The sequence below is a fragment of the Calypte anna genome, chromosome 1 (assembly GCF_003957555.1).
Source record: "Calypte anna isolate BGI_N300 chromosome 1, bCalAnn1_v1.p, whole genome shotgun sequence".
Taxonomy (NCBI): Eukaryota; Metazoa; Chordata; class Aves; order Apodiformes; family Trochilidae; genus Calypte; species Calypte anna.
Genome location: NC_044244.1, coordinates 35,226,344 through 35,250,986, shown reverse-complemented (window position 1 = coordinate 35,250,986; position 24,643 = coordinate 35,226,344). Strand labels below are relative to the sequence as shown.

Sequence of the window (24,643 nt, the reverse complement as noted above, 5' to 3'; positions counted from 1 at the left end):
GATAGCCAGGAGAGAGCTTTCCTTTATGTGCATGGCCTGAGCTTACCTGAAGTCACAACTGAATGCATCTTTCTCCATAAAAATGCAGAAAATGATGCAGATCCAACATGTACTATATATAGCCTGCACTGCCACATTCTTGATGCCTTTTTTGATGGGGGGAGGGTGGAATGAGAACCCTGGTGAATGACAAGGTCAGTCAGGAAAAATCCAAAGGTTCTTTTTCCCTTTTTAAAATACTCCCATAGTAATCAGGGTGCTGTCTCCACTGCCCTACTTAATTAAATACCTCAGCCTGGACTGAGTTTTCTGCCCACTGCCATGACATCAACTGAAAGATTTATCCCCTACTGCTGTCGGTTGCTGCTGCCTTTAACACAGACAGATGTAGGGCAGTTTTTACAGGTGAACTGAGCAGCTCTTCTGACCCACCTGGTTTTGTCTACAGAGCCTCAGGGAACATCTGGGGGCAGCATTTGAACCCAGGGAGGTTGCAACCTTCAGCAGAGTGGGGGGCATCCAGGGTGGGCAGCTGCAGGCAGTCACCCCCTGAGCAGGCAGAGCTGCAGATGGAGAATGAGGAGGCTGCAGAACTCCTCCGTTCTTCCAGCCTCACTAGATAAAGCCTCCTTCCCACTCCTAAAGTGTTTGCTTCCACACACATGCTCAGCACTGTCATGTTTCATTTGCTGTGGGCTGAATCCAGACCCTGCTGAAGCTCAGGGAGAGAAGCAGAGGAGCATTAGGAATGGCAGCAGCCAGCAGAGTATGGAACCATCATCTACTGTAGTCAGAAGGGAATGCTAAAGGACACCTGCAAAGAGCACCAGATTCAGGACTGTCTTTCAGGTCTGGATTTGTAACCCCAAAGCCCTTTTTGAGGTTAGGCACCAAAGAAGAAGGAAGGTCAGCCTGCTTTTTTCTGCCATGGCAGGGATGCTCTATAGTTGTATGGTCAGCACATCAGAGTATATCAATCTCTTTGAAGCAGGAAAATCATATTACGGGCCTACTTTACCCTGAAGATGGTCAGGTCCACATATCTCTTAAGTACAGCTTGGCCGTCAAGGGAAAAGATTGCTTTAAGAAGCCAGGCTTGGCTGGAATGAGGGATGAATGAGAAAGAAACCACCACTCTTGGCACATGTCCTAGAAGCAAGAGAACAAGTGGATGGGGCATGTGTCCTCACTGCAAGGCAGGTGTGCTACCAGTAAGTCTGAAAGCCTTATGTGAAGCTTAGTCCACACATTCAAAAAGACATTTAACCTGGTGTTCCTTTGTCACTGGCCAGGCTCAAACCATGACACCTGTGTTGGAAGCACTACTGAATACTGAGGCTGCTGTGGATAGAAGTAGAATGAAGAACAACACCCTTAGCCACAAAGATGATTGCCTGTTGTAATAAAATCTTATTTAAGGGGCACATAAACAGGAGCATAACTTTAGGTTATGCTTGATGTCTGCATGATGTTGACATGTCTGCAGTTAGACAAAAATTTGTTTTCTGAATTAGGGCTTTACACACTTGTGCAGTGTTGTAGTCATAAGTTAAGTTAGTTCTCCACCTGATGTTGCATTTTGAACATATAATGTGTCTGATTTATTTCAGCTGTGATAAAGAAAAGTTGTAAGTTCTTCCACAGCACAGAAAGATGTCAGAGCTTTTGGCAGCTGGAGGATACCAGAGTGCAAGGCACTGTTGAATCCAGCCCAAATCCAGTGCTGCTACAGCTCGATACTGCCAGGTCTATAGCATGTACTCGCAGTAGCCATACGTATGCACAGTATAGACATACAGACATATCTGTCTGGCCAGTCTTAAAGATCAACACCAGCAAGTGAAACAGCACTCAACCAAATGCAAACAGTGCCAATGGCCTCATCCTGTTACCTTCCATGACTGATAGGGATGAAAGGCAGAAGGGGAAAATACATGTACATGTATGTATATATACATAGACATATGCACACACACATACATATATGATATATGTATCCTTCCAGTAGCTGATGTACTTTCAAACACTCAGTCTGCCCAGTAATTTACCTCCCAGCTTCAATCTCCCCTGGCACTGGGACATGAGCCTGAGTCCTGCAGACCTGCAGACCCACATGTGCCCTGAGGATCCCCCCTATAACTGGACTGACATGTTAAGTGCCTCCAGTATCTGGACCAGGACCTGTGGCTTCCCTGTCACCTTACACACAGACAGACACCAACAAGCCTCCCCAGTAGCTTTCCCACCAGCTGACTCACAGGTGCCACAGTCCCTCCAGTATTCTGTATTACTTCTGTATTACTGTATTCTGTGTTATTTCTGTATTACTGTGTCCAGTTCTGGGCCCCTCAGTTCAGGAAGGATATCGAGGTCCTGGAGCAGGTCCAAAGGAGGGCAACCAGGCTGGTGAAGGGACTCGAGCACAGACCCTATGAGGAGAGGCTGAGGGAGCTGGGGCTGTTCAGCCTGGAGAAGAGGAGGCTCAGGGGAGACCTCATCACTCTCTATAACTCCCTGAAAGGAGGTTGTAGCCAGGGAGGGGTTGGTCTCTTTTCCCAGGCAACTCTCAGCAAGAGGGCATGGTCTCAAGTTGTGCTGGGGGAGGTTTAGGTTGGATATCAGAAAGAATTTCTTTATGGAGAGGGTGATCAGACATTGGAATGGGCTGCCCAGGGAAGTAGTGGATTCTCCATCCCTGGAGATATTTAAAAAGAGACTGGATGTGGCACTCAGTGCCATGGTCTGGTAACTGCAGCAGTAGTGGGTCAAGGGTTGGACTTGATGATCTCTGAGGTCCCTTCCAACCCAGCCAATTCTATGATTCTATGATTCTATACTGACCACCAACCTGTTGGCATGCAGCTGTCCCTTTTTCACCTCTTATCGCTCTGTATTTTCATGCTTGTCCCTCCCCAGTCCACCTTGATCCCTCCCTCCTCAGCTCTGGTACTTCCCATAAATGTCCCATGATATTACTTGTATGATCCCAAAATTCTTTTTCCCCAGGATGCCCCATTGAGTCCCACACCCCACAGGCAGTAAACCCCTCTCAGTCTGCACAGTGATGGGCAGAGAGCTTTGCCATCACTCATCTGGTGTGTCTCACACCCAGACAATGGGGCTGACCATCCTCAGCAGTAAATACCTACTTACTGTAAAATAAACACAAGGAGAAGATCTAGAAAATGGTGTTGTCTGCTTCCAGCAAACTACTTCCCACTGTAAGCAAAAAGAAGACATAAATTTATCTGAAGTGTGGCATATACACATCAAGAATCCACATGATTGAAAGCCCCTTCCTTTGAACTCTCCTCATGTGAATACCCTTAATGAGCTCTGCATGCCCCAAAGATTTTTTTTTTTTTTAATTAACACCATCCCTTTAATTACAGTATTGGCATGAGATTATGCTATCATAGAAATGTTGGTTAGAAGGATCCTCTAGTCATCTAGTCTAACCTCCCACTTGAAGTGGGACTCTTGCCAACTCCAGAAAAGATCAAATCGTGGCTGACCTTCATGCAATATTTCCAGCCGTAGAGAGATACCCATCTAACTTAACATATGATGATTAGTATAGGGCTAAGAATAATTCTCTGACTAGGGTGATCTTTTGAATACACTGGATGGTATCCAATTTATTTCAAAGACCTTTTGCAATGGAATTTTCTTTTTCTGTTTGTCTGACCATCTTTCTATTTTTTTTTTAACTGCAAGTTAAATATTCAGAGCTTTCCCTTTTTCTGCAAAGGATCAGATCTTGTGAAATCAATAGTGTTGCTGATGTGAATGAAATATGTAAGGGTCTGTTCATTTGTTTCCTTTTCTGTGAGATTTACACAAACTACACTGATACACTGCTAACAAGGGGGCTTTGAGCAGTACATGTTTGTATGGTGAGAAGCTGTATATATTGTACTGGAAAACCATCTGCCCACTGGTGGTTTAAATCTATTATGACACTTATCCAGCACTTATGTACTGTATATTTCAATTTTCAAAGATGAGTTTTAACTTGTGGTTTTCAAATTAAGTAGCTGAAAAGGAATATTTTGGCTAAAGGTGCCATGAGGCATTGGTGACACTGATGAAGTGAGTCTTGTTCTTCTGATGCCCAGTCTGGATTTGGAGCTTTAGATCTGATTGCAAGATGATCTTATGTTTAGAAGAGTTGCAAAGATTTGGTGTTTCACATATTTTGCACCCATTCATCTTTGTATTTAACCATTACATTCTGCTGGAGATGCACAGGGAAGTGAAAGTTTGGACCCACTGCAGCCAATACCAAAACTCCTGCAAAGTCCAATAGGTCCAGTATTTACCATTACTGTAATGTAAAAAAAGCCCTGAATTTGGTTTAGGCATGCAAACCAGTGGATAAGACTGACTATAAAGTCAGCCTGTACAATGGCATCTAGGAAAAATTCATTATATGAAACTTCAGTGCTTTAGCTTTTCAAATTCTGTAGTTTCAGTGTAAACAGCCTTGATGGTCCTTATGCAAAGAAATTTAAACAGGTGGGCAGAGATCTACCATAAAATGTCTTGAAAGACTCAACTCTGGCTTCATCCTTCACTTGCATCACATTAAGTAAAAGTAACTTGGAAATATTCTCCTAGTGTTGGTTTAAGTCATCCTCTTAAATACAATGTTTTCTTTTAATCTGCATTATTCAGTTGTCCAGCAGAGAATTTTGTCTTCACTATGTTTTTCTGGTTTTTTTGAGGGGGAGAAAACCTGTTAAATTCCTCTAGATAGCATTTTATGCATGTGAGAATTAAGACAGGTTCATGAAGGGAACTGTAGTTAATCTGATAGCTCAGAGATAACAGTCATGGCAGAAAAATGAAGTTATTCCAGTTCAAATCCTGCTGTTTTCAGGTGGAGAGAGTGTGGCTGATATATATTGGTCTGGCTGGAAGACCCATGTAATGGTCTTTTTTCTGGAATGGGACTTTAATCACAAGTAATCAGCTTCAGCTGACCTATGGGTGCTGGATCATGATGATCTGGACATCCATCATTGCTGATGCTTTTGGCTACAGAGGCACAGAAGCCCAAGGTCATGAGGAAATTTGGCCAGACAGAAATTCATTTAAAAGTTCAAGGATCAAATCTCCTAAGACTTGATCTGGAGATCTCCAGTGTTCTCAAGCTTTTCATTTTTACTAATTCCAGAAGCCTTTCAGTTAGGACCTGGGAATTCTGGAGTATACAATGAGCTCTGAACTTGGTGTCCTGCAAATGGTGAATGAAACATTAAAAACAACCAAGCAGCAAACACAAAAGCAACAAGCAAGCTTCCTTTCTGCTCAGGGTGCCTGTGGTGGGCACACCTAAGGCTGAAGAAAAAGCTATGGGAAGGAGGAGTGGCCTCTGCATTTCACAGGGAGGAAGGATGCTCCCATCTCTGCATGACAGAAGATCCCATCCACTGTGCAGCTGATTTTTAATGCCCATTACCTTTTCTATAACCTGATAATGTTCTCAGTCAGAGAAGGTTTTTTCCAATGGTGTTTTATCTCTTCATAATATATCCTACTATTATCTGGCTCACAGTTTGTAGTTTCAGTGCTAACAACAAAAAACTTTCCAAGTCTGCTGCCTGTGCTCTATGCAACTGCCAACTACATTTCATTCAATCACTTGAGCCTTTCCATTTTAATACTAACTTAGTAGAATAAATTACCCGATTCAATGACAGGCATTTTAGAAGGACTGGATAATTTGAAAGACATGGAGTTTGACTTTCCTGAGTGCTGGGTACTTCAGAGTGAGGTGGTTGATTCCCATTAAGGCTATGGTGATCAGGACATCAGGCTTTGCCTTCTGTACTGCCACAATCACTCGTGTGCCGTATCCCATGGGTTGAACATCCAGATATTTTATGCCACTTGAGTTGAGTGCTGCATCCATCACCCAGCAAAGCACATTGTCTCCTCTGCTGGGACTCCTGGAAACTGCCAGCTAGCAGCTTATTCAGAAACACAACAAACAGAAAATGTGTTTTATGGGGAAACTTTCTTCCTTGAGGATGCCTGAGAGCATCCATTATTAAAGAGAGAACTAATGAAGCTGTGGCCCCATCTGCACAGCAAATCCCATCTACTGCAACAGCAGAAACTGGCACCAGTAAAAGCATCTGCACTGAGGAAAGCACAAACCCCTTCACTGTTAGGCAGCACTTCCCTGAATTATTTTGGAGGCTTAGAAATCAAGCGAACCTCAGAAAGATGCAGCAATTGCCAATGATGTATTTTTATCTGCAGTTCAGATTTCTTAACAGGAAGGCTCCATAAACAGAGCTGAGCAGGAGTAGCTATCAACTCCAGAGTGGTGTGTACCATTTTACATGTAGCAACATCAGCTTGCAAGACTTGCCCGTAATTTATGGACTGCTTGAAAGAAAGAAAGAACCACTTCCATGGGCAGGGAGAAATGCCCAAAATGGCTAAAAACATATCCAAGATAACAACTGGTGGTCAGGCAGCGGTTTCCAAACAACTACTCAACAGAAGGACTCACATCCTCTTGTGTAGCTGATCAAGCTTGGGGCCAAGCTCCTGTCTCTGACCCACTGCAATTTCCATGGTGAGGGAGGAAAGACTCATTTCTCAAAAAAGGAGGCTTGGCCTGGCTGGTGCTGGTAGGATTTCCGCTGTGGAAATGGGCAGGGCAGAAAACTGATAACGTGGATGCTGCACACATGAGGAGTGGCGGAAGGAAGAAGGCCCCTGTTTGCGGAGCAATGCTATTTCTGCTGGGATTTAAAAGTGTTCTTTGGAACAAAGTTGAAGCAGTCACTATAAATGACTTGCATGAGTGAGTAATGAGCGTTTTGGAGGATTGTAATTTATGCCAGGCAGGAGCTGTTATGGTTCAGTTCAAGGCACTTAAAATAAAATTTCTGGGAGACAACCAAACCAGCTTCAACTCTAGCAATTTCCCAGTTCAAGACTCCTAAATTTATATGTACAGGGGGGCCAAGGTTCTTGAACACCTGATAAAACCACTCTGTCTCAAAGATGCTCTGATGATATTTGGCAGTGTTATAAGTGAAGCAGTGCCCATTAGAAAGAAACTGACAATGTCACATAGCATATGACCCTCTACACCTCTAATCCAAACCTGAATTAATTTAACCAAAGGATTTCTTCCCCCAAGGTTTTGTCTTTCACTGAAACTATGTCTTGCAGGAATGGAGAGTTCTTCTCCATAGCATGCTCCTTTTGTGCACATTTAAAGCCAATCAGCATATTAAGCCAACTGGGAACAAACCATGTCTGTCTCAATCCAGATTGCTGTGCATGTGCTTCCCAAAGATGGAACAGCAGGAGAGAAATCTGTTTCAGATGAGCAATCAGAAAGACAGACACAAAGCTCTGTCTTGCCATCTCTCAGGCAGCTTATGAATACTTTATAATAAAGGCACAGCTGTATCCTCCTCTCATTTTGTGAACTACACAGTGGTATCTCCCCATTCTCAGAGAAAGTTTTGTACAGAATGAGATTGAGTTCTAGGTTTTTAGAAATTTGCTTCTCTAATCCTTACATTTTTTTTTTCCTGAGTATTATTCCTGTTATTTAAAACCCTTCATGGAACATACAGTACAAACACCCTTTTTGATCCTTGTACCCTTTCAATAATTAGATGGTTTTAATTTCTCCCTTCATTTGTCACTTAGCCAGAGTTACTGTGTATCTCTTCAAACCTAGCACCCTTGGGAGGGCACATGAGGCCAAATTCTGCTCTCAGTTACATCTGTGTAATTTTGGAGTAAGTCAGTGAACTTTAGCAGACTTTGAATTTACACCAGCAAAACGCAGAGCAAAAGGTGACTCCTAAATAAAGGTGACTGCTAAATAAACACTAGGAAGGCAATCAGAACTAACATCACTTTCTCTGGGCCCTGGGTTGCACAAGGTTGGTGGCTTTTCTGCAAGTGTCTTCTGCATTCCCTGTGACCAGAGCAAAGATTTAGGAGGCATTGTGAACTGCAAGAGCCACCTGAAAGATGCCAGCACCTACCAGGGATCTTCTGAGAAGTGCAGATACTTCATCATGAAGTGCAGATACATCACCACGTGTTAGTCTGTGCTGAGTTCTTTTATGATTTAACAGTGTTAGCTTCTGGGTTTTTTCAGTGTTATATAAATTATTTCATACTAGATACTTCGTATTTATGTGTCTGTGTTATAAAAGTGGCACAAGAAACTTGCTTTGTCCTGTGACTTTTTGTTCCTGATGGGTGTTGAAAATTATCCCAGCTAGAGAAAAATTCTCTGCCTTTTCTCACTCCCACATATGCCTGGTTGAAAGACTCATTCCATGTCACTTCTGAAAGCAGAGAAACTGATCAGTGAGACAAGAGACATCATGTCCTTCAGTCCATTCTACCACATTCTAATAAGAATATAGTAAATGTTCCATGGCTTGAAAAATTACATCAGCCATTTCCCAGCCATATCCTTTGGTCATGTCTAAATGGTCTGGCTGTTCCAGTTGACTTCCTTGCACTGTCATCCTTCTGCCACAGCCACACTACAGACTGTTCATGCCGTGTTCTTCCTGGTTGAAAGGCATTATTATATTCAGCCAAAAGGAGCAGACTTTTCACTGACAAGAAGTTTCTCTGGCCTGTTTCACATGGCATTCTCCCCCTTGGTTTATTTTCCTTATGCCTTGTCCACCAATACCCTTTTCAGACAGGATTAGTGGGTGCCCTCTATTTCTCATCCACTCAACCCAGCTATTTCAGAGATGATGCCTCTTGCTGGATGAACCACCATGACCTCTGCAGATCATCTACTTCTCCAGCCTTCCCATGGGCCTAATGACAGGGACCAGTTTCCAGGAGACCTGGAAGCTCCATGTAGTGATTCTCTTCTCCTCCACAGGCAGCAGCCACCTTCATTGTGCTTATCCTATGAGAAGCAGACACCAAAATAAACAATTTTTTCTTTATCCAGGATACACAGCTATGTCTGAGCTGATGGGTTGGTCACTCTTGCTGTATTCTTCACTCCTGCTGTATTCTTCACTCCTGCCATACCCAGCCTTATCTGTAACAATATTGTTGGTAGGCCCTCCTGAGTAATGGACTTTGGACATGACTCTCTGTATGGGGCAGTTCATATATAATATAATATATAATGAGGCAGAACATGTGAGACATACTTCACACCTTAGGTTGACGAATTTCAATGGCTTTTACGTTTTGAACTGTTTATTATAAAGGGTGAACATAGTTTTTCTTTGGACTCTGAGTGCTACTCATTGAGATGCATGTCTGCTTTGTTCAACTGCCTTCTAACCATTGGGCTAAGATTGCAACTAAATGCTATTATAGTGTAAAGCCCTTGAACTTACACAACCAGCAAGAAGGTTGTTTGTACTTGTGCATAATAATATGTTCTTATAATTCTGTGGTCCCGTGGGACCACAATACTGTGGTTACTGCTGACTTCTACCACATCCAGCATATGGTATGAAGCAACAGATTTATTTTTATGCAGCCCTGATGGTCTGTCCTGATACCTCCAGGAGGCAAAGATACAAGTAGACAGACATCTCTACACTTCTGACCTGGTATTCCCTGAATACCAGGGAAGAGCACTGGATTTCTGAATACAGTACAGGCAAGAAATGAGTGCAAATGTGGCATGCAAAACTAATGCTCAAAATATTGTACAAGCAGAAATTAAAACTTTCTTCTAATGATGAGAAAATGAGGTACAGATCAAATGAATGGAATAATTTTTAAGCTCATAGAGGTAACAGAAATGTAACCTTAGTCATAATTTCCTCCTTTAAATTGTATCTCCCCTGCATAATCACCCCCCTGTGACTTCACTTCTCTCATCCAATGGGAAAAGTTAGAAAATAACATCTTTCAGCTGTGCTTCACTAACAGATCTGCTATCCACAGTAAACTACTGCAGGGGAAAAGACCTCAGATAGAATCCTTACCTCTCCAAGCAGTGCCATCTACTAAAAGTGAAATTTTTGAAATTACAAATGGGTAAAAGCAGTCTGGTCAGGATGAGGTCTGTAGATCTGTTTCTCGACTGTCTGCATTCTTCTGTTTGTCATCAGCCACCACGTAGGCAAATGGATGCAAATGATACAGCTTGAGACAACAGGCTGAAGGTCAGTCAGCTGTGTCCTCTCTAGAATTCCTTTTTTCTTGCAATAATCTCAGTTCAGATTCTTTACAGGGCAGCTGCAGTTTACAGTGGTCACCATGAGCAGGTTTAGAAAAGCTAAATTACAGCAGTCATTTCTCTTACAGGCAAGGAGAAGTTATTCAACACAAGCTACACATAGAAATTTACACGGTATTTTCAAGACATTAAATGCTGTCATCCTTCCAAGGAATGCTGCACTGTATATACAAATAGACAGCCTCATGCCTATTGAGTCATTTTCCTCTTAATCTCAAATAGCTTCTCATGACCCAAACAGGATTTCTCACGTGGCTTTACTCCATAAATTGCAGTGTGTATGCTACTGTCCTGTACAGTTGCCAGGGTACAGATCAAACAGAAAGTACACTTTAGGTCATCCCATATCTATATTCTGTTTTTTGAGGATAAAAGCTACAAATCTGCTGTTAATACTGCTTCCTTGGGAACAGATATGAAAACCAGGAGTAAGAGATGTTGTATCAAGAGTCTTTTCAACAAAGATTCTGCTTGGTAAGATAATTCAGCATTTACCAGGACCAGGCTTCAGTACAATTTTAAGCAAAACTAAGTTTTCCCATGCCATTCCTACCACTTTGATTTTCCACAACCTCAAAGCTAGGGCTTCCTTGTTCTTTTCCATATCAAAGACCAGTTGGTTATTTTATTGAAAAATTCATAAGTAATCTGCTGAGGCCTGAACACACAGATTCAAAAAATGAAAAGCAACATCCTTAATTATTTTCTTAGAAATTACAGGCAGTCTTATGTAAGTGGTACTAAATTAAATGGTGTCCATGTGTTTTGGCAAAATAACAGGGGAATTCAGGCATAACTCTTATTAACATAGAGTCTAAAAGTATAAGGAAGATGATTTGCTTCCAGATTTTTCATATACCTCTGGTTACTCATGGTAGATGTACTGACTGAAGAAAAAAATAAAATAAATGACTGAAGAAAAAATAAAATAAATTAAGTACTGAGCATGTAACACAGACCTTTTTCACAACATAGGTAAGTCACACAACTTATAAAAAGGAAGACTTCTGATACTGCACCTCTCACAAACACAACCAGTGCTTAGAGCACTTGCTTTTCTGGGACCAGAGTTTGATTTCAGCTTAAGGACAGCAATGTAAAATGAGCTCTAACAGGATTAATCCATCTCCTTCTAGATGAATTTACATCCTCCTTTTCTACAACACCAAATTAGGTGACATTACTTGCATGATTCTTCTTTAGAAGTTGCTGGCAGAGGAAAAGAAAGCATTTGACAGATCAGTAATAGATGTTTGCTGGGTCACTTACATGGCTCCTGGACAGCACGCAGGACTCGATAAAAATACTAAGCTAAGAGTTTGTTAATTACATGGAAACTTTATAAATGTCCTGAACTGACTGATACTCCTTTGACTCCCTGTGAGAATTCAAAACTGTGCTGTTTCCTCAGAGCAGAGCTTTGCAATCTTCACATTTATCTAACCAAATCACAGTAATAATTAAAGTCATTAAAAAACCCAATCACAATGAAAATAAGATTTGTTTCTGAGTTGGCTTCCAGGATCTCCAGTCTTCAAGTGCAGAATTTCAGCAATACCTAGAAAGGATGTCAGCTGCAAAGGCAGCTCTAACAGGATCCCTCTGCTTCCTACGTAACAGAGCTGTGGATCTCAGAAAGCTGCCTGGCACCTTCACCACGCCAGCTGCTTTGCTGGGAGCCCAACTCCTTGGGCTGACCTGAGTATCCCAGCTGCAGGCAGAACTTTCCCTGTGCCACTGGGAAAAGGCACTGAGGGATTCCTTCCTTCCACAGCTGAGTTCACAAAGCTTGGCTGTCCAGGAAAGGGAAAATCCAGTTGCCAGCTTCCCCTCTGCACCCCATTATCAGGAGGCAGGGGAGTGGGGACTTTTTTTTTTTTTTTTTTTTTTTTTTTTTTTTTTTTTTTTACTTTTTCTCCCTTTTTTAATTAAAATTTGTTCCAAGAAATGTCACAGCTGTATCCTGTGGTGCCACTCCAGTGTTTCTGATTAGATTGTTTAGTCACAAAGCAATAATAAAAAAGGAGAAAAACAAAAAACATACCTGTACAACAGAGTACAGAACACTGTTGTGTTCTTATTAAGTTGTTCAAGTGACAGACTTGTCAATGGGAAACATTGAAACAAAGGAAAAAGTCAACACTTTAAAAAAAAATAAGGAAGAAATAATAATTAAAAATTCCAATTACTGTCACAGGGATTTATTTTTTTTTTTTTGCAAACAATTCTGTGATTAACAAAATGCAGCAGAACAAATGCTTGTTTTGTGGTTTTCATTCTGTAATTAGTAAAATAAGGCATTAATACATTATATTTTGTGGTCACTGTGACCCTGGAAAGACAACTGTGTCTAGTTATGTCAAAGTTATTCTAAGGAGGGACCTGACAGTGCTCATATTTTTTTAAAAAGCAAATTCAGAAAATATTTTAAAAACTCAGCAACCTGGAGGCCACCCAGAAGACCCTCTTCCTACTGTAAGCTCTTATTCCTGCTGTTTAAATACGAGAATCATGTATGACTCTGCAGATTACATAAATTACATTGAATTCCTCACCTTCATCTGAAAAACATTCAACTTTAGTAATAATGTGTTGAAACTGAAAGCAAGAAGCAAAAATCAACAGCTAACACCCAAGCACAGGTAGCATTTTTCTTTTATTAGGATGACACAGTTCTTGATTTGCAACAGATACCACTTCATGCTCATCATCTCTCAGAAAAGACATTCATTCCATTCCAGAATCTCTGTAATTTTCCCCTTTGTCTGCAGAATACATCTTACTGCTGCACTAAGTTCAGTGCTTAGATGTCAGAGTCAATGTAGAGGATACTCTGAAGATTTGTGGCAGCATATTACTCAGCTGGTAAAACATTTCCTCGGAAATTGTCTAGAAAAAAAAAATTATTAAAAAAAAAAATACACCAGTAAGCTTTGGCTTCTTGCTATAGTCTGGACGAATTAAGTCTTAGCTTTATTTCTTGACATTTAAGAGAACTGCTGTTTTTCAGAAGACCACAAAGGTTGTTTTCAAACTAAGCCTTGTAATTCTATTTAATTGAATTGAAACAAAAAGACTGAACCAAAAATACTATTTGTATATTTATGTTACATTATCTGCTTACACTACACCTCTTGTTCCAGAAATGGATTATTTCTGTCTAGCATAAGCAGGACAGAGTTGTTTGGTTTTTTTACAGGGCTCTTGCTCTGAATTCCAGGATTCGATTCAGCTTCACTGCTTAGTTTACTCTTGGGTTTCTCCTTGCTCAGCCATTTACTACTTTGTCAAGAAACAAACACATTATTTCCTTCCTAATACACCTATGATATTTATATTATATCCAGTACCACATTTTAGAACAAATAAATTTTAATGCTAGTCACCTCTGAACAATTTCCTGCTTCTGAAGATCAGTTAGAATTCTAAATTTAATAATTTCAGAATTTTAATTACCATTAACTTCCAACACCTACAGGCATGAATTAATGAGCATGAATGAACTCGGTGCACACTGCCCCATGATATGACTACTAAAGGCCTAAATTTCTGTAATGCAAGGTTATCCCATCTCTTCAGAGTAAAAAATAGCAAAACAAAAGTATCCTTTTTAAAGGTGACGGGTTCAGGTTTGTAACCATGACCCTCTCAGTCTGAAATGTTTACATCCTAGGAAGATACTGCAGAATACAAAAAAAATATAACCCCCCCCTTATTCCTGTTCTGAAGGCAGGAGACCAAACCCACAGTGATTTTAATTTAATTTATTTTAATTTCATTTATTTTTTTGATTTAATTTATTTTAATTTAAGCTCACACAAAAAGAGCAGGGCACATCCAAGGAATCAAAACTAGGTCTGCTGAATTTTAACTTCTTGTTCCAACAGTCTCCCACGTTGGAAGGGAACTTGCTTTAACCTACCTGTGGCACCAAGAACTGTACAGTCCGAGAAATTCCTCCATCCCATGAGGCCATTTCCATCATGAAACCTAAAAAAGAGTATTCAACAGTATTCATACCCGTGCAGTCTTCCCCATCAATTACACCATTACCAAGCAGTGAGGGAGTTTTAACATACAATTAGGATTTTAACTGCCTTCACTAGGGATGTTATTAACCACATTTAAATCAGATTTGGCCAATCTCCTGGATGAAATCTGCTTTAACTGGAAAAATGAGCAGTTATGGAGATAATCAATACCCTTGAAAAGCAGAAAACCCAGTCCTACTGCCCAGCAGAGTGCAGGAGAGCAGGAGCAAGAGGTTTCTCCAAATACACATTACAAGTCCTTTCAATGGTTTCCTTTCACTGAGGGACAGATGTTCCCTTCATCTCTGATGTAATCACACATGTGAATGAGTGCAAGCCCTTTGCCAGAAGTACACTGACAATCTGGCAGCAAGAGAAACCACCTGGACTTACATGGAAAAATCTCTGCACTCCTTTATTGCTCAAGTTACAATATGCTGGTATTTACATAAATATGAGCCACAAGGGAAGCAGGAACATCCCAGTGGCAAACAAAGATACTCAGAAAAAAACCTGTTTAATAAAAGCAGCTATGTTTTTCATTGAGAATTGATAAAGGTCACAATAAGAAGAGGTTCTTTGAGTCAGTGGTAGTAAGAGCATTAACACTACTAACATTTTAAATACTCTAACTAACATTTTAAATACTCTAACTGGTTCAAGCATTTTAGTGCAGCACACAAGAATGCAGCAAATAACATGACTTGAAAAGACAGAAAACCAAGTTGTGTCATGAGGACTCTGCAGCAGAGATGAATTGGCATACAAACTAATCTTGGAAAATGCAGGTAGTCCTCACTGTTTGAGGCAATTAAAATAAAAAAGACACTGGAAATTATACTGTAGAGACCCACCAGATCTTACTCTCATTCAGAGATGGCCCAAAGCAACTGTTAGCACCTTAACTTCTACTATGTACATTTAAGTTAGAAAGACACTTTCCAAGTATTTTTAGACTCCATTCTAAGTGTCCGAGACTATTTCCTGGTAGGCCAGATAAGAATTCTGAAGAGACAATATAAATGTATGTTTTAACAGACAAAAAAGATGGAAAAACAACTATATATGGGAATATATACAGCCTGAGCTGAGGCTGGATGTCACCAAATTCAACACAAAACCCCCCATCTGAAGCATCCATTACCATACCTTTGACACACTTGAACACAAGCTCTGCCCTCTTCAAGCACCATGGAATGGTCATTTCCTAAAAATTAGTAAATGAAACACCTCAGTGCCAAATGGATCAAACCAACAGGAGCAGCAGGCAAGTTACTAAAAATAATGCATTCCTGCCATAGAACCATATTTTCCCAAGAGGTATTCAACAGCACAATGTGCCTTGAAGAGGGATTCAGTTTTCTAGGTAATATGTACCTTACAGGTGACCATGAAAGCACTGCAACTGCAACTTACTGGTAGAAAAGCCCAGTGTCAGAACAAGATATTAATTTTTAAGCTGAGATGTTGAATAAAAATACTGTTGAAAATTCTCTTAGTGTGATTGGAAATGGGTCTATTTCATTACTGCATGGAGCTCCAGAAACATGTATGATATCTAGTGGATACCTATCAGCTCTGTGCTTCATCTAGCCAAAGACAGACTCCTGGCCACACTGTTACAGCAATAACTGAAGATTCATATTCAGGATGATTCAGATTAAGGTTTATTGGCATATCCACCACCTTCAGTAAAAACCTTCTAATACTGGGACTAGAAGAAGCCCTTCTCGCCTAAATATATATTTTAAGAGTCAAAACAAATTCCATCTTCATCTGATGGAGGAGTTTTAGGTGTCAACAGGTAACAAATTCTTACCTAAATACCAAGATGGGATATGAAAATCACACTGCTTTAAGACACAGCTACAAGCTCAGGTCTGAGTAACTTAAGTAAGTTTAAATGGCTTAGAACATTAAACACTCTTTGGCTGTAGGCTATGAAGTGAGTTTTATCAAGATGAACATTCCTAGTCAGAGACAAAATGACTGTCATTGTAAAGACTTCTCAGAAAGTAGTGCCTATTCTGATGTATCCCTCAACATCAAAACAAGCACTTTCTAGTCTGATTACAGGAATATAGACACGGAAACAAATTTATCATTTTATGTACCTTCTCAAATTTATGTTTACTGCTTTACACAATCTTTTATTCTGTAAAGCCAGCCTTTATTTTCCAATGCCAAACACTGTGCAATCTGTCATTTTCAAAGAGCTTAATTTCTGGATTCCACCTTAAAACCAGAATAAGCTAGAAATGACTTTTCAGAAAACTTTGTTTCATGATGTAAGTCACTGCATCAATAGATGTCTACACAACACCTTCTTCAGAACAACACTGGAACACTATTTTTTTTTCCCCTCATTTCTAAGCTCCCTAGAAGAAATACTTGTTCTTTGTTATGATCTATCTGACTACGCATGCTTTTTACCACAAGTAATTTAGGTGTTAATTGTAAGTTTTGATCACTGTTTTGGCTTAGGTAAAAAACCAAGCATCTAAAAAGAAAGGTCCTGTTTCTCCAAAGGCAGCTCCGGAGTACCTTGTGTAATAAATCAAGGGAACTCAGCCTTAAAAGGATTGATTGAAACAGCAGGATATGACACCATTCCTTGGACTATTTCAGAGGAACCTAGATGTTAAAGCTTGTGGGCACCCAGGGAAATAACAGGTTGAATCCAGAATGTCACTGCGTGCAAGCCACAAGAACTGGAAATGACACACCAGTGATGCTGTTCTAATCCATCTTCACAAACCTAGAGTGCTCACAGTTTTACAGTGTTAGCAGGTTTTTTCCTCTATATGCAAATTCAGTAGCAGTTGTGGGAATTACGAAGGATAAGTACCAATTACAAATACAGTGCAGTCACATATACAGGCAAACAGCCCCTCTCCTATAGTGAATGTTGGTTAATAGCATTCAAGCATGTAAGAAAACACCTGGGACTTCAGGTTTTGTTCACTATCAGACACCACACTTCACTCCTTTTGAAGATACAGCATTTTACTATAAAATTAAGGTTTATTTATTTAATAAGCAGAAGAAAAACTCCAACTCCACTGACTAGAAAAATGTGCTGCAAACCATTTTATTCGAAGAAATTTGTGACATATTCACTACACAGGCTGCTGTTTTTAGAAAGCTAAGGGCCTTTACGTTTGCAGAACAATGTCATGTCTGGTAATGAAAACACTGAAGTCCATAAAAGTCTTGTGGGGAAAAGATTTCGAACCAAATATCAATATTTCATTGCTTAATATTTGTAAGTTAAGAATTAACAAGATGGTTACTCAAAGTGTATCTGTACAAACCCTAAACACAGTGAAAGCTGCTGTACATTTAAAGGCAGGAAACCAGGATGAGAAATATTTGAGGATAACACAGCCACCAATAAACTCCCTATATACATAAAAAATTGTTATAAAGATTATACTCTCTTCATTTTTCATTCATTTTTTCAAAATATTTTTGTCTTAATGTATGGTAATAGAGCCAAGTAACCAAGATCCTTGATGAGTCACATTTTTCCCAGTGTTGATGTGTTGACAGCAGCAATGGTTCCCATGCTCAAAAATACCAAGGAAGTGTGCCAGCTCTAGAATTATTAGTCATGCCATTTGCACCTCCAGATTGCTACAGATAGCAGCACCTCCCTTGTCCTGAATTTGAACTTGTTTGCTTCTGCATTTCTCAAGTACTAAACCCAATTTCTTTCCTTTGTTTGATCTAATGACCAGAACACAAAAACCTGGGTTTCTGTTCTTGTTACAAGAAAAACTAAGGAAAACTGAATCCCTGATATTTGTCATAGGAAAAAATAATTAGCTCGAGGGTCCAGTAATAATGAAGTGCAATGACTTCATTGAGACCCACACACTGATGACTTCTGTGAAGATGTAAACACAACTCTTCCATCCATAAAAGAAAACCTTTGGGAAAAGCACAGGGAAAACTCATGATGAATGACTGTCGCAGTGAAGCAAGCAATCATCTTTGCAGCTGTGCTCCTGGTTAACCACTTTACAAAAATGTTTTTTATGTAGGTGGTAAATGCAGATTCAAAACTGGGGCTGCTGAAGGCACCAAGTTCAGGTTAGCTTTCAGAAATCTGTTATTATTCACTTTTCCCTCAACAAGATACATATGTGTGTGTTTCAAATGAGGTCAGGCACCTGCAAAGCAACAGGCAATGCTGCCAATACCATCCACACAATGCAGTTTTGGCTAAACATACACTTATCACACAGGTCCCTTTCTTACTCTGCAAAGACTTAAAACTTAACATAAAAGGCAAATTGTTTTACCAGGACCTTTGGAAAATACAGCATTAGACAAGAAGATAATTATTCAGTTTCACACATCCAAGCAACAACACGCTCTCAAAGCATGCTGAACGCCTGATCTTGTGCTTTGTTTGTATTTTAAAATAGATATGCAAATCAAAAGCAAAGTTAACAAGTTTTAAATTTTAAAAAGAAAGAAAAATCATATAGTCAGATGGCAACTTGATTTAGAAAAAAGAACAATACTTTTATGAAACGTAGTAACTGGTCTCGTGAATAACCCAGGCTGCTGCTGAGCAAGTTGATTGCTTGCATCTGTGCCCCCAAAAAAGGTCTTTAAAAACTTCAGAAATAATAGAATCTGTTCCTAAAAGTCTACTTTTATGTATGGAAGTATATATTTTAGAAGTTTGATTATTGGACATTTTTAACTTTTGCATTGCTGACACTTTCATGATAATCTGCAAAAAAGGGGCCAATTCTACACCGTGTTCCAAAGAAAATGTTAAAAAGTCACTGTTAAAGGTAATCCACTGGTAAGCCTTTACCTTGCTGAGTCAGGCACTTTCAAACAAGGAAAGGCAATACTTGAATTCATAAATTAAAAATCAAAGGGTTATTAAAAAAAAAAACATCCCACAGCAGGCTATAAATATCCATACAAGGGTATCAGTAATGGCAGCATTGTCTTCTTTTTTCTAATTTCTGTTTAGTTTATAGACTTTTCACCTAAGGAGGTGAGGCATATGGCTCTACTGCCTGTTCTGCTTCTCTCCCTGCTTCCCCATTGCCTTTTATTTCTCTCCCAGTATTCAGTGAACCAGATGTGACAGAGGGAAGAGGTTGTCAGTGGTACCAAATTACCAGGCACTGTGAAAAGTTACAGTCGAGTAAGAGACAAGTTCTACACGAGTGTCCCACTGCAGAAAAGCACAGTAATTAAGCACACTTGGTAACTACAAAAAAGCTCAGCAATATGATTCTACTTGCCCAGCTGGTATTTGGGGAACTCAGAAAGGAAATAATAGACAAATTAAGGATGCAAGTAATTAGGCAGCAAAAGAGACAGTTCAGAGCAATGGCAAAATCTGGCTGCTGCTGCTGCTGCTGCATATGGTTAGAAAGTGTTTAGGGGTAGAGAACTTTAAGCCAAGTGTTCATAAAACTTACATTCTAAGGTTTTCTAACTAGGAAAAAGTAAAACTGGGGTTCTGGTATCACTATCACATCAGAAACTCTGAAGGTATAATTTCTAAGCAAGAGACAGTGATAGAAGATTCCCAGGCATGTAGTCCCAGCTTTCACTAACAATTGAGCAGCTGTGTAATAAGGTGGATCAAAGAAGTGAGGTGTCCAAAATTTGAGGTGGGTACAAAAAGCCAAAGTGATTCAGCTGGCTGAAATGTTTTTAACTGCTTCAGTTCCTTAATTTGGGTGACTGCATCTACATGAGAAGCCAACACAATGATGTGGCAGGAGCATGTGACTTGGATAAACTGTCCCACTTGGCTTCAACCAGCATAGAATCATTGGTAAAGACCTTCAAGATCATCAAGTCTAACCATCAGTTCTACACCACCTCAGCCACTAAATTATCTCCCAAAGTGCCACATCTACTTGTTTTTTGAATACCCCCAGGGATGGCGACTCCACCACCTCCCTGGGCAACCTGTTCAAATGCTTCACCATTATTTTGGTGAAGAAATTTTTCTTAATATCTAGCCTGAACCTCCCCTGGCACAACTTGAACCCATTACCTCTTGTCATGAAACATAGCCATTGCAAAAAAATCACTCTTGTTGCATCCTAGAAGACAAAACCAAACCAAGCATTTGTATTTACTTACTTCTGACATATCGTGCACCAGCAGGAGAGGAATGCTAATGGTAGTAATGTCATGTGTGCAGCAAACTTTGAGAATGTTTCTGAGCCCCATGATTGCAGGATCCCGAGCTGTTATGTTACCAGATCTTACATTATCATCCACACAAAGGTGAAAGGCAACATGAATTTCAGAGAGATTTGAATGCCGTGTGATGTAGAATTCTCCTAAAAAATAATATAAACCAAGAGGGCAAGATATCACAGTTGTGGTTGGTACTGAAATACAGTTCTTAAGCAATGTAAGGATGGGGTCATGGTCAGTTGAGACAAAAGGCACATACTAACATACAACACAGATCAGAATACAAGCATAAGGACATTTAAAAAAAAAAAAGAAAACAGGTTAGAAACCAACAGACCTAAAATCTTTTGGAATATCATTGGGTTACATTCATCCTACACTCACTTCCCTGATTTGATGGGTTTCACTGGCATCACAGACACCTGGTGCAATAAGACATGAGTGCCAGTGCAGGCGGATGTGATCTATATAAAGCACGAAACAGAAAAACAAACCCAGAGGAGGTGCAATACTCAAAATATATAATGTAAGCCCTGAACTGCAGACAGATGTGGGAGGCGGAAACACCAAAAATGGATGGGTTAAAATAAAGGATGCAAGAAGTCTGTGGAAAGAGATAGTGGGTTACATAACAACTGAGATACGTACTGGCAAACAAAGGGTTATTAGTGATCATTAGAATTTACAATACTTCATTGTAATGGGAAGATCAGTTACAGAGTTGTTTTTAAAAAGTTAATATTATATCTCGTTGCAGGTATTTTTAGACGTGGTATTAATTTATCAAAGGCAGAGAAAGAGCAACAGACAGTGAAATGCAGATTGCCCCATCTTACACTTCTGCTGGAGATCAATAATCTGTACTAGGGTAACAGAAGAGCAGGCCTGCAATACCCCTGCTGTTTCCATCAACACATCAACATCTTTCTTCAGATCTACTTTCAGTGGTCATTTAAGATACCACCTTTGTACTGGGACAGCTGAAGAACAGGTATGTACTCTTTTCTGGAGGTAGTAATCCCCAGCAATGACTATCTGAGAGTAATAACACACAAGCCAAACCCAGCAAGATTCACCTGAATTGAACTGCTAAGGACCCGAGTGGATTTATAATCCATTTATAATAACAAGATCTAAGACTTATCATGAAAGAAGTTTTAAAGTCTTATTCAACCATAGGATATAAAGCCCCCAACTGTGTATTTATCTTTAAATTTCACAGAAGCTTCCTTACTAAAAATTCACAACATATAGAGAAGATACTTCCTATTTGAGAGGAATGGATTTGAACATTCTAAAAGTTAAAAAACACATTTCAAAATTATTTACTAAAAAAAAAAAATAGTTGCAAGGATTTAAAATTCAGCATTTCCCAAGATGCTCAGAGATCCTTTTTCACCCTCAAATTCTAGAAAGAAATTTTAGGCATAGAGAAGCTAAGTGATTTGGCCCAAATCACATGATGCAGTGGCAAAGCTGGGAATAGAAACCAGATGTTCTGACACCCATTTCTCTGCCTTAGCCACAAGAACATCCTTCTCTGATTGAGGTCAACTCGGGTTTACTTTACAATTCATGTTCTGACTTCAGAGCTAAAAATGTGCATTTGTGTGTGCATTTGTGCATTTGCTTCAAGATTTGAAGCAAATTTACTTCAAGGAATACAGGAGAAATACAACAAAACTCACCTGGTAAAATATTTGACTGGTTTCGTTCAATATTCTTTAGTTTATCTTCATTTCCACTACTTTTGTTTTCTGTATAGAAATACATAGCAAAAATATTAGATTACACCTTGGCATAAATGTTTGATTGACTGAGACAAATCTGGCTTGAATTTTCACCAGTTATTGTAAAGTCCCCAAAAGACAGGGAGATGGACAGAACATGTGTTTTTACTGTCTTCAGTAGACACTGAACTGAATTCTATCCCAAAATCCTTAGCTTTCTTATTTAATCTTCCTACAATACCTCTTCATTTAGACAAAAGACAACACAATATTCTAAAAGTTAATAATGAACTTAATAATGAAGCCCCACAACTACAAAGTACTTTGTTATTTTTAAATAAAGTAACATTCAAAACAGATTTGTTCCTAGTATTACAAGAGAATTTTTGAGATGTACATAAATCAGCAGCATAAAACCAGCTTTCAGCACTTTCCTCAAGACTACAGCAATAGACAAGTTTCTATGAAAACTTGTTTCTCTATGTGCTTTCATGAATCTACTCACATTACTGATGTATTTAAGCCACATAAGTGGCTCTCTGCAAGTAAAAGAAGGTTTCATGATGCACATGCACTGTGTTAACATCATCTGGTCAGAAAATTTCACAGACATTTGTAAATATATCTGCAAAGTAAGCCATTCACAAGGATTTGGCCAGTACTAAGAAGTATACACATTCAGTCTATTTATTATTCAGTTTTTAGTGTTCACTTCCACAGAAAGGAAAAAGTCAAAGCTCCTTTTCCACGATTTTTAAAGATTTACATTAAACAAATAAAAAAGTCAAGTCTGATGAAGTCTGTGTTGCTACAGAGAATTTAAACTGCAGAGGAATGCACAATGGCCCCACACACTTCCCATGCTGCCACAGTGTGATCAGAACTGAAAGACCTCTATTTTTAATTTTTTTGGGGGGGGGGGCAAGAAGTGACTGCTAGAGCAGCAAAAACATCACATGAAGGTTCTGCCTGTGAAGAGAGAATTTCATGCAGACTTCTCACAGTTTAGTGATAAACTAGAACATTCCAATTTATAGATCAGGTAACTGAAGCAAAGTGGAATTAACTTGCCTGGAACCATAAACATTCAGCTGACCATTATTCTGTTTCAAGGAAAGTAATTTTGGTTGTCACTGACCATGATGTCTTTTCAACTTACTGCTACGCTGTGCTCTGGCTTTCAGTACAACCTTCTGGACAATTTCAAGCTGTTCCTGAATTCCAGGAAAATGGAAATCCGTGCATTCCTGGCACACAGTTGCAAAATCTAATGAAAAAGAAATAACAAAATACATGTCATAAGACTGTACTTAGTAACATTACATAATTCTGCTCTACTGTTCAAGGAAGGCCAGTTACAAAGGCAACCTGCCTCAAAACCAGACAAAGCCCTGCTGTAATCCTCTTTAAATTCTACAAAATTATGGCAGACATAAAATATTTTTGAAAGAAATTAATTGCTGGGGGAAAAAAAAAAAAAAAAACAGCTTTGAGTGCTGTTGCTCTTTAAATAAAACCACCCAGAAAAAAACAACAAAAAACCAGCAATACTGGTACCAGCAATACCGGTACCAGCAATACCAGCATTTAATGTGCATTAAATGTAATTGTACTTTTAAAATTATGTCTTGTTACTAACTCTCCTCTAATCTGTGATACTTTATTAAAACATACGTAATAGATATTTTCAACAGCATTCTGGTTTGTTTTGAAAAATGAGAGCTATTAATGAAATTCATCAACAGTGTATCTGGAAGGCTGCAATTCTTTCCTTTTAGTTCTCAAAACACAGATCTGAAAGCTAAAAAAAAAACTGCCATCAGTTGAAAGAGCTGAAAGCTCCTTTTCCTGACAAGCAAGCACTGGAAATACTATACAAACAATTAGATTCATAACATACTGCCTTTGTGACTGGTATTCTGAGCTCCTCAGCTTAATGTCCAGCCAGCTCTGGACATTGGGAGCCAAACCAAGGTATTAGCAAGGAGCTGGACTACACTTAGTGATTACGACTTGCTTCCCATTTTGAGATACCTGCTCTAATCCTCCTAAAGTTCTTAATGTACTCTGCCTATCTGGAGGGCACTATGTATTCTTGTGAGCAGGTTGTGACAGAGAAAAATCTTAACATGTTACAGCATTTTACATGAATACTTCATCATAAAATCTATTTTCAAAAGGCTTTATTGAATACCCAAAACCAAGGGAGGAAAAAGCTCATAGTTTGACAGACTGTCTTCCAGGTGTAACAAAATAAAATAAGGTCACAAGACATGTTATTTGAAACCAGCAGATGAAAAATCTCTTGTATGTGAATTAAACCCAAAAATTTTAGTTAATCATTTGACTGAATGTGATAGACCTACTCAAAACTTGAGTCACAGTAACCTTACTAAGTCTTAATGTAACAGAGCTAACCAGTGCATAAAGTATATAACAAAACTATTCATCTAGCTTAGAAAAAT

At 39.3% G+C, this 24,643-nt stretch overlaps 1 protein-coding gene across 11 annotated transcripts in view; it reads right to left on the bottom strand.

Moving 5' to 3' along the window:
* Window positions 1-12,863: 12,863 nt before the first annotated feature.
* Window positions 12,864-24,643, bottom strand: part of C1H12orf4 (chromosome 1 C12orf4 homolog) — a 23,389-nt gene continuing 11,609 nt past the window's right edge. For all 11 annotated transcript variants that reach the window (XM_030469107.1, XM_030469102.1, XM_030469104.1 and 8 more), the window contains 6 exons: window positions 23,338-23,445; window positions 22,137-22,205; window positions 20,389-20,591; window positions 15,406-15,463; window positions 14,148-14,215; window positions 12,864-13,114 (listed from right to left, as the gene is read on the bottom strand). In XM_030469107.1, coding sequence (XP_030324967.1) covers window positions 13,022-13,114; window positions 14,148-14,215; window positions 15,406-15,463; window positions 20,389-20,591; window positions 22,137-22,205; window positions 23,338-23,445 — 599 coding nt within the window. In that variant the 3' untranslated portion in view covers window positions 12,864-13,021. The remainder of the gene's footprint in view (window positions 13,115-14,147; window positions 14,216-15,405; window positions 15,464-20,388; window positions 20,592-22,136; window positions 22,206-23,337; window positions 23,446-24,643) is intronic.